This window comes from Copidosoma floridanum, unplaced genomic scaffold, assembly GCF_036245765.1.
Source record: "Copidosoma floridanum isolate Cflo_tuat_1 unplaced genomic scaffold, Cflo_Japanese_pri ptg000032l, whole genome shotgun sequence".
Taxonomy (NCBI): Eukaryota; Metazoa; Arthropoda; class Insecta; order Hymenoptera; family Encyrtidae; genus Copidosoma; species Copidosoma floridanum.
Genome location: NW_028321909.1, coordinates 5,657,821 through 5,675,128, shown reverse-complemented (window position 1 = coordinate 5,675,128; position 17,308 = coordinate 5,657,821). Strand labels below are relative to the sequence as shown.

The following is a 17,308-nucleotide window of genomic DNA, read 5'->3' as shown; positions in this document are numbered from 1 at the left end:
GTATCCTTTCAGTGACTTAGTTTCTTATCCACCACGTTAAATATCAAAGTTCGTTTCTATCAGGTCAATTTTTTTGTGCATTGCCATTTTCTTATTTTGATATCTCAATAATCATTCTGTTTATTTCCAGTTCGCATGTATTAATTAAGTTATGAACTTCTGTTCATTTTTTTAGCTGTGTTTATAATTTTTTCATATCATTAGTTTCATGTTGTGGGTACTGTCTTGATATTGTTACTTTATATTATGGGCAATCCCTGTACGATGCAGGATAGCCAGCATATCCACTATTTGTCTCATTTAAAGTGTGCTTTTATCTACTTGAGTGATTGTATTGCATTAACTTGGTCCATAATGAGTACCGCACATCTCCCACACTTGCATTCCATGAAGAAGTTGCCTGCAACGTGACCTTCCTGGTAATCATTACATTGTAGAGGGATATTTTTTTTTAATTACTCTACCGCTGATATAGAAAACGTTTGTTTAGCCTGAGGTTAGAAACTATTGTACAGCTGCACTTGATTTTTTCGTTTGTGCGTTTTTATTGATAGCATCGACACTTCAAGGACTGTGATGTATTTTCTTTTACTGATTCATCTTTTACTTTTTCCGTTATTGTGACATATCTAGATCTTTCGGTACACATATTTTGGTTTTTCTAATCATTTCTTTGATATTTTAATAATTTCTCTGTACAGGTCGTGATTAATTTCCTTGCATTCCTTCAGCATATGTTGTTAAGCATGAAAAACAATTCCAAACAATCGCCCCAAACCAATGATGGTGAGTCGCTTGGTGGTCACCCATCGAAGTATCAACCGCTTTCTAAACTGCTGAACTTCGAATATCGACTCGCATGTATCTCCGCCAATCTGCTGGCATGACCGTAAGAGAATTACTTGTTATTTATAAATTTAAGCTGTACCTTGTGAATTGCACCCTTGCTAAGTGTATTTTAACAGTGCACTTCGAATATTTTTTAGTCCACAGAGAATTCAAATTATTTGAAGCAAATGTAGTAATACTCTTACAACTATTTGTACATTCATTTTGTACTATATTGTCGTATTATTGAATATTCCTCAGGATTTTGGTTGATTTTTAACAAGTTTTCAAGTTACTCTGATTTTCTTCGTTTGAATTTGTTAAACGTACGTGTTCGTACATATATTGAGCATTTTGAAACTATTGAAGTTTCGTAGAGCCATTTAAGAATGAAGAATTTCATTATTAGATAAGTTATTTATTTATTTACGTCAAAAATCTACTATTTTTATTTGTAAAATAGTTTCTCTTGTATTTCTGATATTACTGTGGAAAAAAAAATTTTTTCAAAAAAAAAATTCAAAAATTTCCAAGATAGTTTTTTTTTAGCAATCTACTGTTTTGTTCGATTTTTTCAACCTCCGCGTCGCAGGTCTCATGGTGTAATGGTTAGCACTCTGGACTTTGAATCCAGCGATCCGAGTTCAAATCTCGGTGAGACCTTGTATGTATATAATTTATATATATATTTTTTTTTAAATTAATGTAAATCGTTATAAGTTAGTTTCATTCAGAAGCGATTGAAAAATGTTATATTTAATACCCACAACTACAGTTATTACTTTGTATGAAAAAAGTAATCTATTTTTTAACTGTTGGTAAAGACGAAAACTATGAAACCATCTGTCTATTCACAAGAAATATAAGTAACCCGAGCAGGAAATGAATTAGGGATCTGATCAGTCCCTGATCACGCTATCCTTTTTAGTGATCAGGTCCTGATCACGCTTGTAACGCTTATCTGACCAGGTACTGGGTACTGGTCAGACAGCATGATTTTATCCTTACTTATTCTGACCGCACATGCGCATTGCTTGATCTATGAATCTTTGTCATCTAAGTTATAACCATCTAATTTGAATGTGTGATTTTTATTTTATTATCTTTATTATAAATATAAGTATTTGTACATGTTTTGTTACACATGGAAAATTATTTATAGTAATGCACATACTTTTATAAAAAAATACAATAAAATCGTTTTAATAACTAATATTACACAGTATAAGAACACAATTTTAATACTTATGAAATCAGTTCACCATCTTTATTTTTGATTATTCTTCTTTGTCAGTGCTTAAACGGTCACGTTTGAACCAATCTTTCACATTATTAAGGACACTACCAACAATGAGTAGAAAGTCATTCTCTGTTACATTGTTTGATTTGTTAACATTAAGGGTGCACTCTAAAATAATAAAAAAATTGATTCATACACTGCATCACGGTGAAAATAAAATAATTTCAATACCAACCTTTCATAATCTGACCGTATTCCACGTTATTAAAAACTGTTTTATTTTTCATTGCCTTTTGAGCAGTGAATAATAGAGCGAGTTGTTTGGTAAAAAAATTTCGGAACACTTGTCTTACTGTTTTTTTTTTATATCCAAGGTTGAATTCATGGTAGAGTGAAAGTATTTTTTCTGAAAATTTAAATTGTTTATGTTTTTATTGCCCAGTCTTGGATAAAATTTTACTGTGTGTAGAAATTACTTACAAGAACAAGCTTAAAACTCTCATCTGATTTCAACTTATCATTGTACAAATCAAACTCTTCCATTGTTTTTAAAGGTAAAGATATTGATTGCACATTTTGTAATTGTGACAGTGTTACTATCTCAGTGTTTTCTTTCAATGATCTATGGTCTATGACGAACGTTTTTAGCTCTTCCAAACTTTGCGATTGGACCTCAACCATTTTTTGAAGCACATAAATTTTTTTAGATAATTTTTTGTAACTTTTTGCCAAGCTCCCCAAAGACTCTAAAAAAGCAGACAAACTATTATTGTTCACTTTTTATATCGCAATTCTTACAATCAAAATTTGGATAACTTGTTCCTTACTTTGATCTTCCGGATTTAATAAATTGGTGATGTTTGTCAAGGGATCATCGCTGCTTTGAATAGATTCCTGTAAATTATGACCCTGGGTAAGTTCAAACTTAGTATCAATCTGCAAGTCACCATTGTCAATATTGAGCAGCTCTGCTTTCTCATTGGTTTTTCTGGTTGAATCTTGATCATCTAAAAATCAAATAATAGAGAACTAGTGAAATAAATGCATATTTATTATATTTTTTAATACAAAATAAAATGGCAGTACTGAAAATGTCACTTGCACCAATTTTTTCCATCGGTGGTACTTCTCTTAACTGTGATTGGATCTGCTCTTTGGATACAGAAAATATCACATTTCTATCAGTTAGCAGATTTGTACTATTTCGTTTTGGAACTTGTTTTTTATGTTGAATCTTTCTTTGTCCCAGTTTCATGTTTGACAATTTCAATTTTGCATCTTTGTACGTACCTGTGTCCAATAGAAAATTAATTACTATGCACTTAATATCTTTGAAATTCAATGATTAAAAGTTGTTTCAATAATACGGGCTTACTTGCTTCGCATTGAGAAAAGCAAACATAAGTTGGCCAGTCACTTGGAACTGGATCAACTCTCTTCCATACAAAATCTTCAACTAAGCTCATATCTTCTGGATTCTCACTAGGTTCCATGTACTTAGTTACAAATTCAGTACAATTTTCACTGTTTTTTATCCAGAATGTAGGTACTACAACAAGATCCTCTGGAGAAGGCTTGTAGTCAAGAAGTTTGACTACTTGGTACATAGGATACGACGAACTGCTCATCTGCATGAAAATTGTAGTATGTAAAAATTGAAAAACGTTGATAAGCAAAACCTATTATACTTGTACTTCTTTTTGATTTACTTAAGAAACATTTTAACCCACAATCAGTTTTGAATTTGTTAATCAAATTTAACTTATCTGTAAGTGACATACAATTTATGTATTTTTAATTAAAAAAGATATCTACACTTTCTCAGCTTAAAAATTAAAGGTGAACCCTGGATAACTTATAACTTAACAGGCTTTGATTATCAACTTACTCATCAATTAATACAAAATTGTATGTGGTTGTAAAAAAAAAGATGCACACTACTTTAATAAGATACTGATGAAACCACTTATGAATTCTGTGATACTTTAAATACAGAGATGGCAATTATGACAGCATACAACTTATAACACTGATAGCTGAATGTAGGATAAGTTACTTATATTTATTTAGCCATTCTCAACTGCCTATAGTTATGGCAATACTTTTTAATGATCAGAGTAAATGATGTGGCAGTTTTAACCTATCAAAAAAACGCGACCATGAATATGTAAACAAAGAAGCCCGCCGGTATTTGAGCAAAATATTAATTTTCTTAGTACTCATCATACTTACACTGTGATAAATTTTTCTTTATTCATGTAATAAAGGCACAACGTACATTTTTTTGTCTTCAGCTGATGGCAATTCATAAATACAAAGAAATACTAATTTAAATTTTATGTCACTCAGCTCAAAATTGTATTGTACTCTTTCCTTTTTTTCAAAAATTTCATGTATATTTAAAATAGAAAAAGCATTTTTTGGATAGTTAAATGTTAACATCTTTGAAAATTCGACTCCTTGCAGAATAAATACATCACAGCCAGCTGTAGAGCGCTCAATTTTTGTAATTTTTATGACTGCACCATTTTTTAATAAAACAAAATTATTAGGTTTGTTTATACCGATCACTTGCCCTTTGTATTTTAATTTAAATATTGTAAAGTCATTTTTTCTTTTTTTCTCACTTAAAACTACAACTTTCGAGGAAATAGAAGGTTTCTCCAATACATAATCATTTTCAGATTTTCTCCTACAAAGCTGGGCTAAAGGTTTAAATCCACTCCTTAGTTGCTTTTTTATTTGACCAAGCTCATTTTCAAAACAATACGCAGATATCTGATGAAGATCGCAATTAAAATATTTAACATCATCACACAAGTGAATCAAACTATGAACATTCATCACTTGGAATTCAAGTCCATAATACTGTTGTGCAAGGAAAACAAATCTTTGTAAATAAACTTTAGCGCTATTTAAATACAATTTTCTTAATTCGCTATTACCCATTATTCTGCAAGCTACATACAAAAGGAGAAAATGTTCAAAAAGATGATCTGGCAAAATGTCTTTCATAATGAAGGGACCACAATACCTTAAAAAAAGACCAAATTCAGTTGCTTTCCAATTGTTTATCATACCTAAAGATCTTGTTGTTCTTTGGAATTCACAAGGAACATAATCACTTAAGTTCATCAACCTCTGAGATACTTGTAAGATTTTCTCCTTCGGCAATTTGTTAAGACCCTGTATCCAACATTCCAGCAATTTTTTTATCACACCTAAGTCTAGAAGATGCATGGGTTCCAAAGCAAATTGTTTGACCATATCGATGGCTGGAAAAATATCAATCAGTGGGGATACAGCATTATGGTGCTGTGAGTCCTCCAAGAGTCTAAAACTTGTGTTGTTTCTTGCTTCACATCCACTAGAAAAATATATTGTCCTATTTTTAAATCTTTCTCCTTTTATCGTGCAACGCTCACAAGCATAGAAACCAGTATGGCTTTTAATTTGTTTTAAATAAGCCCTGGCAGGTCGGTCACATGAGAAACATAAAATTTTAACGATAAAAGATGTTTTTCCAATAAGTATACCATTTTTTAGCAAAAAATTGATTTCTTTTATAAACTGATCTAAATACTTTTCTACTGAAAATGGTTTCCCTTGCCCACAATAAGTTGCAATATTAAAAGGTTTATAAATGTTTGATTCACACTGAACTCTGCATAAAATTGGCCAAAACTCAACTGAACTAGACTTGTACAAAGGAAGACCATCGACATTAAATTGCAGCATCAGAACTTTCTCTTTATGTAAGTCTACGTTTATAATTTTTTTCAGTTGATTTTCTATCCCAAAGTATACAAATTCAGATTTGTCATATTCATTTTCCTCATTAAATTTTTCAATATTATAAAGAGAAGCACCAGCAGTTTGCAGCAATGTTTTTGAAGTTTTAGGTAGGCCAGTCAAGCAAGGTTGCAAGATTTTCAGCAACTCATCCAATGCTTTATGAGTAATTTTATTATTCAATGCCCAAATCCTTATATTATCCTTTATGGGGATATCATTTTTGTATGTATAATTGCTAGTCGGAATTTGAGAATGCAAATTAGAGTTTATTTGTGAATCGCTACTATCAGAACTTTCAGACTCACCAATACTTTCTTCTGTTTCAAACGTGTTTTTGTTTGAATTATCACTAGTATTAAAACATTCTTAAGATTTGGTTTTTTCTAAATAATTGTCCAGGTTAACGTCAAAGTTACATTGGGTCTTATGTGATGGATTAAAATATTTATTTTCATTTCCATAGCTGCCTTCAAAATACGTCTTTTTGCACACTTTGTAACTGTTATTGGTGACGTGTGATGTTTTAACGGTTGTAAACGTAGTTGCATTTTGTGCATTAAGTAAATTATCTGATTTGTTTGTTTTGATGATATTTTCAAAATGATCACTGTCACTGCTATCACTAGAAGAACCAACTCTTTGAGTTAACCTATACTTACGGACTCTATATTTCGTAAGCAAAGCCTTTCTTTTTTTGCTGTCCATTTTTTAGGAATTGTAGTCGACTTAATAATTCTTTTTTTATTTATATTATAGTTATCTTAGTTTGCTTTTAATCATAAATTTATAAAAATGTGACTTATTTTGGAGCAGTACCTTGGCTTTCTGCTAGACATATGTGACTATGCATATACATATATATACCAGACGCTCTAAGGATGAAATCATGCTGGCTGATCAGTACCTGATTAGATAAGCGTTACAAGCGTGACCAGGACCTGATCACGATGACTGATCAGGCCCTGATTTGAAATAAGGATGTCCTCATTTCATTTCTGCTCGGGAAGAAGAGTGCCCGTGATGCCCGTGTAGAGAGCAGAGCCATTTGTATGACTTTAAGTCCAAGTGGGGTAGATTAGGTCCTGTGGCGCAACGGATAACGCGTCTGACTACGGATCAGAAGATTCCAGGTTCGAATCCTGGCAGGATCGAAATTTTTGTCTTCGAAGTACCTCACTGAACAATAATTTTTGTTCTGTATACAGAACAAAAGCTTTACTAGCGAATTGTAAAAATTTACTAAATGAAATAATGTAAAAGTACAATTTTTTTTGCAAAATTACAAAAATTTTCGTAGTTGTACAAAATTTTTGTAATTTCACTAGATTTTATGTTGGACAGAACTGCGACCCATATTAAATGTAGTAAATATACAAGTCAGATTGTAGTCCATTTTACAACTTCCTCAGTAATTTTAATACTGCGTAATAGTAAGTTTACAATCTTTTTGTAAAATAAGCTAACGGTACGTAAATGGATTTATGAATAAGATACACTATACAGTCAGACTGTAACAGTCTATACATAATACATATATCCAGGCACGAGGCACAGAGGCTGCGCATTGTGAATGTAAATATTGCGAACACAAAAGTAAGTATAAAACAACTTTTACAAGATTTAACAAAACACCACGAAGTGCTATTGCAGGCTTGCAGCTGCTCTCGGTTTTCAGTTTATTAGTGATATTCGTCGATATCGCAATGTAAGTTTCGTTCTTTCAGTTATTGTTTGCAAACTAGCGAATTACAGTTTCAAAAGTAAGGTTACAATAATTGAAGTTAATGTACAGATTGTAATAACGAATAGTTCTATTGTTACTCTAATATTTTTTAAAAGTTTTTATTTTATTTAACGTCTCAGTAGATTGTAAGACATTAACAAAAAAGTTTTACGTTAAAGTTATCAATACAAAATAAGATTCAGAAGAAAAAAAAAAAAAAAAAAAAAAAATATTTTTCATAACGATTTGTAACCCTTTTCCCGATTAATTGTAAAACAATTTTCAGATTGTTGTTAATCGTAATAAAATTTCGTTCTTTATTCTCACTGTAGACTGAATTTATTTATCCATTTACAATTTCATTTCAAAAAATACTACAGAAGGTGTAAGTCACGCCCTCTATCATTAGTAAACTTACTATTCAAATGTTATTTTTACTACTGCAGTTGTACTTATACAAGCGCACCGTAATTTTACAAACGATATTGTAAAGTCACTACTGTATTTGTAAAAGTACGGCCGAAACATCAGTCGTACTCTGGTATTACAAGCGTCGTTGTAAACTTACCACCCTTTTGTAATATTACATTTTTTTTGTAAATATACTACATTTCATATGGGTCGCATTTCTGTCCAACATTAAATCTAGTAAATTTACAAAAAATTTTTTACTGTGTACTGTGGATTGGGCTCATGTAAAAGTCCAGTGCATGTATGTAATTGTTCACATTCATAATATAACATTACATATAAGGTAATTTAACATGTTGTGTTTATTATAGTATATTATAATTTATAATATTAACGTAACATATTGTGTACTTACATAATGATGTTATATTAAATGTTGTAATGTATGTTGCATTACACCATACATTAGTGACATGAAGTAACAGTTACTAACGTATAATGAGTATAGTACTAAATTTAGATGATAGATAGCCTATTATCAACTTCAACTTTGTTTCAACTGTGAGAATATGTAGGTTATTTCACATTAATCATACATACTTTTTTTATGTTATAGTGTACTAACCTAATAGGTATGTACACCACTTATTCTTGCAGTTAATCGTGGTATTATAACTATGTAATTGGAACATTTTCTATGAAAAAAATTGTATCTATTTAATCTAGAAACATACAAAATATAAGTCAAAAAGCCTATCCTTATTCTGTCTACTATGATCTGAATCATGTTTTTGAGATTATGCATGTGTATAGAAATCATGGTGGTACATGAATTGAAAACGTCTATTTAAGTTCATTATAGGTATACATAAAAAGTGTAAAAATGTTTACAATTATAACTATTTGTTTATAGGTTACAATAATGAATTTACAATAAAGATTTTGCAAATGTCAATTTGTATTTGTACAACTACATTATTTTGAAAATAGCTAAAATTACATTGTATTTTTATTAAAAATTTTTCCATATCAGTAAAAATGTTAGTAATTTCAACATTGAAAATTTTTTTCTATTCTGGTCCATTTTTATCGCATTATATACAAATTGAATACTTATTTTAACCACGACGATTCGAACTCCTTGAAATAGAAATTGATATTGCTTACTTGTTGAACATTTATTATGTTTTAAACTACATTGTCATTTTATCAGCAATACAATAAAATAGTTGAGCAATTTTTGTAGTTTATTAATTTTTCAGTAATTCTTAAAAATCAAATGATAATTGTGTTTTTCTAAATGCCTAATAAAACACAAAATTTATAAAAATCTTATGACTTTAGTTCATAAATTGTTATCGTCTACTAAAAACACTAAGTAACTTTGCCGTAAAGTAGTTGTTTCTAACTTTAAAGCCTACTTTTCCACATTTTTATGAAGTTAAGTTAATCTATATTATCTCGTTTATAATCTTATAAGAAAATTAAGGACGTTGAATAGTATACATCATTTTTTATTTTCTACTACTTAGATGCACTAGTTTTATTTATTTTACACAAAAAAAGGGTCTTCTTACAAATTAATTTCCTATTAGACCTATTTATACTATGGTAATTTTTTATAAAATTGTAAATCACCTGAATTTTTATACTCATACATACTAATGGATTTTTCTAAATCTCAAAAAAATATCACCTAATCTTAGATAATAATTTGGACTTTTCTACCATCTTTGACCTCCACGGGTCAAGGTCTCATGGTGTAATGGTTAGCACTCTGGACTCTGAATCCAGCGATCCGAGTTCAAATCTCGGTGAGACCTGTATTTTGCTTTTATTACTTCATAATATTTAATTGTCACAATTGTAACCATTATTATTAGACTCTACGAAACAAATAATGTATACTTATCACCAAACATTAATTTTCACACAACTAATAGTTTGCTGCTTACCAACTCGGCAAGCGGGTCAAGGGGCGACATCTAAGAAGAAAATAGCGAGTCAAAGCATTGAAAGTATTCAGTATGTGATTGTGAGTGTACTGTCTACTTTACCAACTACCTCTCTTGTATCTCTAAACTTTCATTTATCGTACGAATTGTTTGGTGTGTAGAGAATTAAAGCAAGCAAAAATTCATTGTTTACTAAGAAAAAATACATCGCACAATTGTTTAAATTGTAAAATTTGCATTCCATTATTCCTTACCGATCATGCGAAAAAAATTTTTCATTCTTAATTTACAACCAACTATGATGAAATTGTCGCTTTGTTTGTTCCTTGGTATAATAGTTGGATACGTCTTTACATAACTTTACATTGAAATAGCTATGCAATTGATACAATTAATGGACATGTATCAATGTAAGTGAGTCGGTGATGTATGAAGTAGAAACTTCTTTAAATTGTTTTTATTTATTTTATCAACAGCTAATACGGTAGATTTTGTTATAAATAAATCCTTTCATTAAATTCTCGTTCAAGAAAATTTATGTACATATATATACCTACGTAATCTAATGTGATAATCGCGATCGTTCTTTGATTTCTTATAATTTTTGATAAGATAATGTCTAACTACATTGTCACTTAGGAGTATGGCAAAATTAGGCAGTAAAGAAGAGCTTATAAATCGTAATATTAGTAGTATCATAATATGACGATACAAAAATTATAGATTGTATACTATTTGTATAACGTTTTGTGTAACTTCAACAGGTTTAACTTGTATCAATTTTTGTTAACGTTCAGAAAGTATTAGAATAGAATAGAATAGAATAATCAATTTATTTAAGCTATGTGGTAGAACCACGTACAGCTCTCACGTATGCACAAAATTTAATATACAATATAGTAATAATAAAACTTAAAATTTATGAACTCAGTTGAGTTAACTAATAATGATCAGAAAATTTGTAGCTAATGAAAATTATACAGCTATGTTGGCTAATATGTACATTTTAATTACAACAGTAGCAAGTATTAGACCAATATATATATTAAAACATAATGTATTTGCCGACCAAAATTGATTTTTCAATGAAATATTCCAAACAGAGCAGGATAAATAAAAATTACTGTGACAGAGTAAATGCCTTCATTTATATCAATCGCAATCAAACTCTAAAAGAAGAATCATATAACAAAATTCACGTGACAAAAGCAACTGTAGCACCCCCCACAGGAATTCTCATTTACACCTGATGCTCCTGATTCGACAAATCAGCTATATACAGTTACACAGGAGGAAACAGCTTGAATTCTTGAAGCGAGCTTATACCAAATCCACCGGCCTCGTGCTCGCGTGCAAGTGTATACATAATATGTAGGGCATTCACTTTCACCCCCTCCCCCCACACACAAATAACGTATACCTGTTGTGCACGTAACGAGAAGTAAAGGTAAAAGAAAACGCGAGCCCTTTCTACCCCCTAATGCCCTGCGTGTTGAATATACATATATTACGTATCCGTATGAGCAACGCGCAGTCGCACTGGCCGTTGTCCACTTGCGGCTGGGCAGCTTTTCCCGGCACAAAAATACAATACAACACACACGCGAAGCTTTTGTTAGCGCACTCCCATTAAAGCTCAGCTCCTTGGTTTGAGGATACTTATTTTTTGTTATGCGTCATTTTGGATTTGTTATTTTTTACAGTGTTCTTTGTCGTTATCTACTGGTGCGAAAAATCAACGGCTTCACGAGGATGAATCGATAGGATAAATCTTTTTTTTTTTTTTTTTCGAAGTTTTTGTGGTATTTACAATTCCAAAAATCAAGCCAGAAAATTCCATCCCTTCTACGAGAGGTAAGTGTGACCAATTGTATGGTTGACTCTGCTTTCAATTGATAACATTTCTCTCGAAGATCTTACAAAAGCTACCTGTAGTACTTTAGCTGTAACCGCATCCATCATCTAAAATGAAAAGTATTCATATAGTGACTAATTCATTGATTTTTTTATTTAAACTTTATTTTCTCTCGGGGTCTTACGGCAATTTAAATATTTGTTATTAATACATAAATTACAAGACCTAGAGAGTCTTGTAAAAAAAGCTTCTCGTTAAAAGTTTAGTCGAGGCCATTAAAAAAGCTAGTATATAAGTACTGGCATTGGAAGTAAATTTTATAAATATTTAGCACGTCAAATCGATGAGGAGCACAGCATAAGTGCAAGTTTACAGAGTAAATCCTTGAGGTTTCAGTCGCTTATAGCACTCCAACCACGTTGTTATACTCGTGTTCTGATAGCTCTTGATTGATATTATTGAAATTTCATTGTAGTTCATTACATTACTTTAATATTCCTATTGATATGTTTTGAAAATAATGTTTTAGTGATCCATAAAACAGTGTGTGAAATGTGTTGAATACGTTTTGTTGATTTGAAACAAAAGTTTATACTTTTCAAGATGAGGGGTAATTGCCCAAAGTGTCCGGTAACGTTACCAAAATTTAATTTTCTAGGGATGGTAAGTTCTTCCATGGGCGACGACAGTATCGATCTAGAAGATAGGGATCCTCACCATCTCAACGAACACGTGCAGGTTTGATTTTACAAGGTGTTAATAATAATCATTTCAAATATATTTAAATAATTGATTACTAAAATATATCTCATTGATTTGCGTGACTCGAATAAAGTGTCAAAACATTCGGTTAAATAATAAGTAGGCCATTGACTTGTCGATTATATCTTTTGGTACGTAATTAACTATTTTATTGTCTCATCGATATAACAACTGTAAAATGCAAGCTTAGAAAATTCATCACATTTCTCGTAAAAAAACATACATTACTTACATATAAGTATTGATTTAACATTTTTTAACTTGTCGGTACTTCCGATAAGAATCAAAGTGTGCCTACAGTTCAACGTCCAACCGTATACGCGCGTAATAGGCATAAAAGTGTTTGAAAAAAAGGACTTTTCTTCCTTTATCTTGATTTCTAGATGATTACAGGAAAGTTGGCTATGAAAAACTTCTTTTTTTTTTTCACGAGAATAGTTTAGTTGAAAATTTTTTCATGGAACGTTAGAAGCAAAAAAAAAAGTTTCACCATAAAAAATAATGATAATTGATGATTTCCTCAAACATTGGTAGGTATCATGGGACGACGTGATAGGCGAGCCAGATGGGATCAAAAGCCCAGAGTGTGCCTGGCGACTGAGCAACTACTGTTTCAGATTGTCCCGGAACTTTTGCTACATTCTGCTGTCGGTGGTGGTCGCACCTGTCTTTGCTCTTTTGCTTGGCCTCACCTTTGCGTGCCTCGCCTTCGAGGTGAGTTTCCTCGTGTAGCTCGACATTACCTTTTCATCGCGAGTCGCTCACCCCCTTTTCCAAATCAATAACATTTAGTTTTAACGGCAGTGCCCCCTCAAAGTACTCGTGATCAGCCTACAACTTTCGCAGATTTTTTTAACGATTTACAGTAATAAAACAAGAATTCGGAAAAATTGTATTTTATTTTTTTCCTACGATATTTTAATTATCACAGGTTTTTATTTTTGGAGCGAAACATATTGTTCTTCTTTTAGTCTCGTTATTACTTTTATTTTATATCACTTATTCCATAATTTTTCTTAACCAGTAAAAATAAGATAAAATAAATAGCTGAAATGAATAAACAATATTTGGAACATGACATTCATATTTAGATCAAATAAGTAGACTTTGATCGAGCGAGTTTCGTGATGCGAGATGGGCATCATCGATTCGTTAAAAAATTCATCACTCCGTCGTCCCGTGCATTAATAGAAATCGAAAAAAACCCCGTCCCCAGCAGGAAGCTTTGACGGAGTTGAAAGAAAAAGGAAAACTAATTCGGAATTGATTTTTCGCAGCACATATGGTGCATCGTTCCGTGCTTGCGTGTTTGGAGGATACTGTGCCTGGCGACCAGGAACTTTTGCTCAGCACTTGTCCAAGCAACCGTTCGACCCTGCACCGAGTCTCTCGGTTATTGTTTCTACAACTTGCGGCTACTCAGAGACAAACTGCCCGACAGTGCTGGGCGCAAGGACGACATCCGCATCGTCTGAAAACGATATCCCTTTACTTCCGTTGATAAAATATCTTTTTAATGAGCTCGACGTGCAACTCGACCAAAGAATGTATGTTTAAATATATATTGAATCGTGATAAAATAATGCATTTACAAGTAAATTGATTGATCGTCATGTGTTTGTTTCAAAAGTTACTTTTAAATAATTTTAATAAAACTGATTTGTAAATTAACGTGATGAAGAAAAAATCGATTCTCCAATATCCTGTTTTACCAACCATCCCAACCAGTGTACACTTGTTGCTCCCCCTTTTGAATACTCGCGCCTCCTCGTCGCCAGTTCGAGTAAAAAACATGGCGAAAACGAAGATAGGTACACACTGACCCACAATATCTCGCATCACATAATTTCATAAGAGCTGAAATCACGTGACGATAGAAGCGAAGATACAGCTGCATGTTTGCCTCCAGTTAGTCCCCTGAAGCGAAACGGTGATAAATATAGACAGTGTGACAAGCAACAAGTCAACTTTCCGTCGTTTAAAATGGCAAACCGAGTGCAAAGACTAGTTTCGCAGGTACTTAACAATTCGCAGCCCGTTTTGTCGAGACGTATCCTTTTATTGTTTTAATTTGGTAAAATATTTTATCATAGGGCCTTAGTTTTTTATCAATTTTTGATTTGAATGCTGTCATATTATTCCTAAATGTGCCAAATCGAACGTATCAGATGTTTCAACTACGGTGGAGTTAAGACAAAAATGTAAGTCATCAGTGGGTGTTCTGGAAATAAAAATTTTTGATACAAAGATTAAATCACCTTATCGTCGTACCGAGAAGTGTTGATAAAACAAAGATAAAGCTGGGATCTTTCGTATCAACTTTTGCCATGTCTTAAGTTACTATGTCGATGCATGAAAAAAAAAAAAAGTCATAGATGTAGTAAATGTATTACAATTCAAATTACCATTTAAAAAAAAAAATTACATAAATTTACAAGAAAAAAAAGTTGTAATGCTTCTGCAGCTGTATTCAAATGGGAGGATCCACTGGACGTGGAGAGCCAGCTGAAGGACGACGAAAAAATGGTCAGGGACCAATTTCGCGCTTACTGCAACGAAAAGCTGCTGCCGAGGGTGGTGGAGGCCAATCGCCGGGAAATCTTCGACCGAGCGATCATCAAAGAATTCGGCGACATGGGCGTCCTTGGATGTACTCTCAAGGGGTACGGAGCGGCCGGTGTATCTAACGTCGCTTACGGTCTTTTGACCAAAGAAGTCGAAGCTGTCGATAGCGGCTACCGATCCGCCTTTTCCGTACAGTCCTCCCTAGTCATAGGCGCCATTGCGAAATACGGCAGTGAGGAGCAAAAGGAGCGCTTTCTGCCAAAGTTGAGTAAGTTTCGTTCAAAGTCTTTACTTTCTTTCTTTCTTTTATTGTGTACAATTGAAAGTAATTTTCCTTGTACAACGAATAATAGTTAGTGGTGACCTGGTGGGTTGCTTCGGGCTGACGGAGCCCAATCATGGCAGCGATCCAAGCTCGATGGAGGCGCGTGCCAAGTTTGATCCGTCGAAGAAGGTGTACGTTATCAATGGAAGCAAAACATGGTGTGTACATTGATGTACATTTTTTCGAGTGATGAAAAAAATTATTTTAATTAATAACTTCAAAAAAAAATTTAGGATCACAAACTCACCCATCGCGGATGTGTTGATTGTATGGGCTAAATGCGACGACGGCGAAATTCGTGGATTCATCATAGAACGGGAGGGTAACGAAAATAAACTGTTGACGCCGAAAATCGAAGGCAAAATGTCTTTGAGAGCGTCGATCACCGGAATGATCCTGATGGATGATGTCACTGTACCGGAGGAAAACCTACTGCCCAATGTCCAAGGATTGAGGGTGACTATTGGGAAGCTATCAACAATGAACCACGTGATTTATTAATTTTTACCCGTAAAACAGGGACCATTTGGATGCTTGAATAACGCGAGGTACGGCATCGGCTGGGGTGCTCTGGGAGCAGCTGAAAATTGCATCAAACTTGCCCGAGCCTACGTGCTTGAGAGAAAGCAGTTCAAGCGACCCTTGGCGGCGAATCAGTTGATACAGAAGAAACTAGTTGACATGATGGTGGAAATTGGACTTGGTTTGCAGGCATGTCTCAGGGTTGGCCGACTGATGGATGAACAAAAGTTCGTATTTTATTCAATGTTTTTGGATATAAACATTGCTTGTTGGGAATTTAAGTGTATTTTGTGTTGTTAACTTAGGGCGACGCCGGAAATGATTTGTATGATAAAACGTAATTCCGCTGGAAAATCACTGGAAATTGCCAGGCACGCGAGAGACATGCTAGGAGGAAATGGAATTTCTGACGAGTACCACATTGTTCGGCACATGATGAATCTGGAATCAGTTAATACATACGAAGGTAGTCGTTGTCATCAACAATTTTTATTTTAGTCATACTTTCTTACAAATTTCATCCTACATTTCGTATTGTTATCAGGTACACATGATGTTCACACTCTGATTTTGGGTAGAGCGATAACGGGGATCCCAGCTTTTTGACGAGCTTGAACCGTCTAATATATTTTTCTTATTGATTTTTATTTTTTCATACGCAATAAATAAAAAAAAAGTATAAAACTATTATTATTGTTACAATAAAAACAATTAAAAATGTTTAATTCGCTGTTATCTTATTAACACCCAACATTAAAAGAATTTTCAATGCTACTTTAATTTGTTATTAATAAGCTTAGTTTATTGAAAAAATCACGTGAAACTTGTTGAATGAGGGATATTCTGCCGTGTGGCGGCGCTCGTGAGGGCATGGGGGTAAAAAGCGCCAAAGTCAAACTAAATTAAATTTCTAAATTTTTACATATAAGAGACAGATACAAAGTATGAAAAAAGACTGCAATATACAAAAATAATTTAAAAAAAAATAGTTATAATCGTTCTATTAACATATAAAGCAAGAGTTGGCACATGTAAATATAACCTACTCCTTAGATGAAGTACCAGTAATTTATTAAATATTCAATACAAGTTATGTGAGCTTTTTGATGCTTCTTTCACCATCCCCTATTTTTCATAATTTTTATCATTACACAATGGATACCTGTAGAAGTAAAAACTACGGAAAATGGACCAACAAACAATTAATTCTCGAGCTGAAAAAAAGAAGTGCAAAGACAACTGGGAAGAAGGCTGATTTGGTGCAAAGATTTGCCGCGTATTTAATGTTTATGAAAGATGATGGTTAATCATTATACATTTTTTATAG

The 17,308-nt window shown here is 32.7% G+C and overlaps 2 protein-coding genes and 3 non-coding genes across 6 annotated transcripts; all 5 read left to right on the top strand.

Annotated features, from left to right (window-relative positions):
- The first annotated feature begins 1,419 nt into the window (after positions 1-1,419).
- TRNAQ-UUG (transfer RNA glutamine (anticodon UUG)) lies at positions 1,420-1,491 on the top strand. The gene has a single exon. It is a non-coding gene; the product is annotated as a tRNA-Gln (tRNA).
- Positions 1,492-6,941: 5,450 nt separating this feature from the next.
- Positions 6,942-7,014, top strand: TRNAR-ACG (transfer RNA arginine (anticodon ACG)). Its single transcript has one exon. It is a non-coding gene; the product is annotated as a tRNA-Arg (tRNA).
- A 2,734-nt stretch (positions 7,015-9,748) lies between these two features.
- Positions 9,749-9,820, top strand: TRNAQ-CUG (transfer RNA glutamine (anticodon CUG)). Its single transcript has one exon. It is a non-coding gene; the product is annotated as a tRNA-Gln (tRNA).
- A 2,647-nt stretch (positions 9,821-12,467) lies between these two features.
- Positions 12,468-14,044, top strand: LOC106639343 (caveolin-3). The gene is made up of 3 exons (XM_014352899.2): positions 12,468-12,545; positions 13,104-13,283; positions 13,847-14,044. The coding sequence occupies exons 1-3, from the start codon at positions 12,468-12,470 to the stop codon at positions 14,042-14,044; spliced, it is 456 nt and encodes a 151-aa protein (XP_014208385.1).
- A 383-nt stretch (positions 14,045-14,427) lies between these two features.
- LOC106639366 (glutaryl-CoA dehydrogenase, mitochondrial) lies at positions 14,428-16,706 on the top strand. Of its 2 annotated transcripts, XM_014352934.2 has the most exons (8): positions 14,428-14,619; positions 14,738-14,770; positions 15,034-15,402; positions 15,488-15,617; positions 15,693-15,915; positions 15,979-16,208; positions 16,287-16,447; positions 16,526-16,706. In XM_014352934.2, exons 1-8 carry the CDS (start codon positions 14,553-14,555, stop codon positions 16,585-16,587), a joined length of 1,275 nt encoding a protein of 424 aa, XP_014208420.2. In that variant the 5' UTR covers positions 14,428-14,552; the 3' UTR covers positions 16,588-16,706. The 2 variants fall into 2 exon arrangements, with proteins under 2 accessions (XP_014208420.2, XP_089453465.1); XM_089597339.1 differs by lacking the exon at positions 14,738-14,770 and having other exon boundaries at positions 14,428-14,632; positions 15,008-15,402.
- The last annotated feature ends 602 nt before the right edge of the window (positions 16,707-17,308 follow it).

Coding starts and splice junctions, on each gene's coding strand:
- LOC106639343 (XM_014352899.2), top strand. CDS start 12,468: ATGGTAAGTTCTTCCATGGGCGACGACAGTATCGATCTAGAAGATAGG. Junction 12,546..13,103: donor ATCTCAACGAACACGTGCAG/GTTTGATTTTAC, acceptor AAACATTGGTAG/GTATCATGGGACGACGTGAT. Junction 13,284..13,846: donor TTGCGTGCCTCGCCTTCGAG/GTGAGTTTCCTC, acceptor GATTTTTCGCAG/CACATATGGTGCATCGTTCC.
- LOC106639366 (XM_089597339.1), top strand. CDS start 14,553: ATGGCAAACCGAGTGCAAAGACTAGTTTCGCAGGTACTTAACAATTCG. Junction 14,633..15,007: donor TCGAGACGTATCCTTTTATT/GTTTTAATTTGG, acceptor TAAATTTACAAG/AAAAAAAAGTTGTAATGCTT. Junction 15,403..15,487: donor GCGCTTTCTGCCAAAGTTGA/GTAAGTTTCGTT, acceptor AACGAATAATAG/TTAGTGGTGACCTGGTGGGT.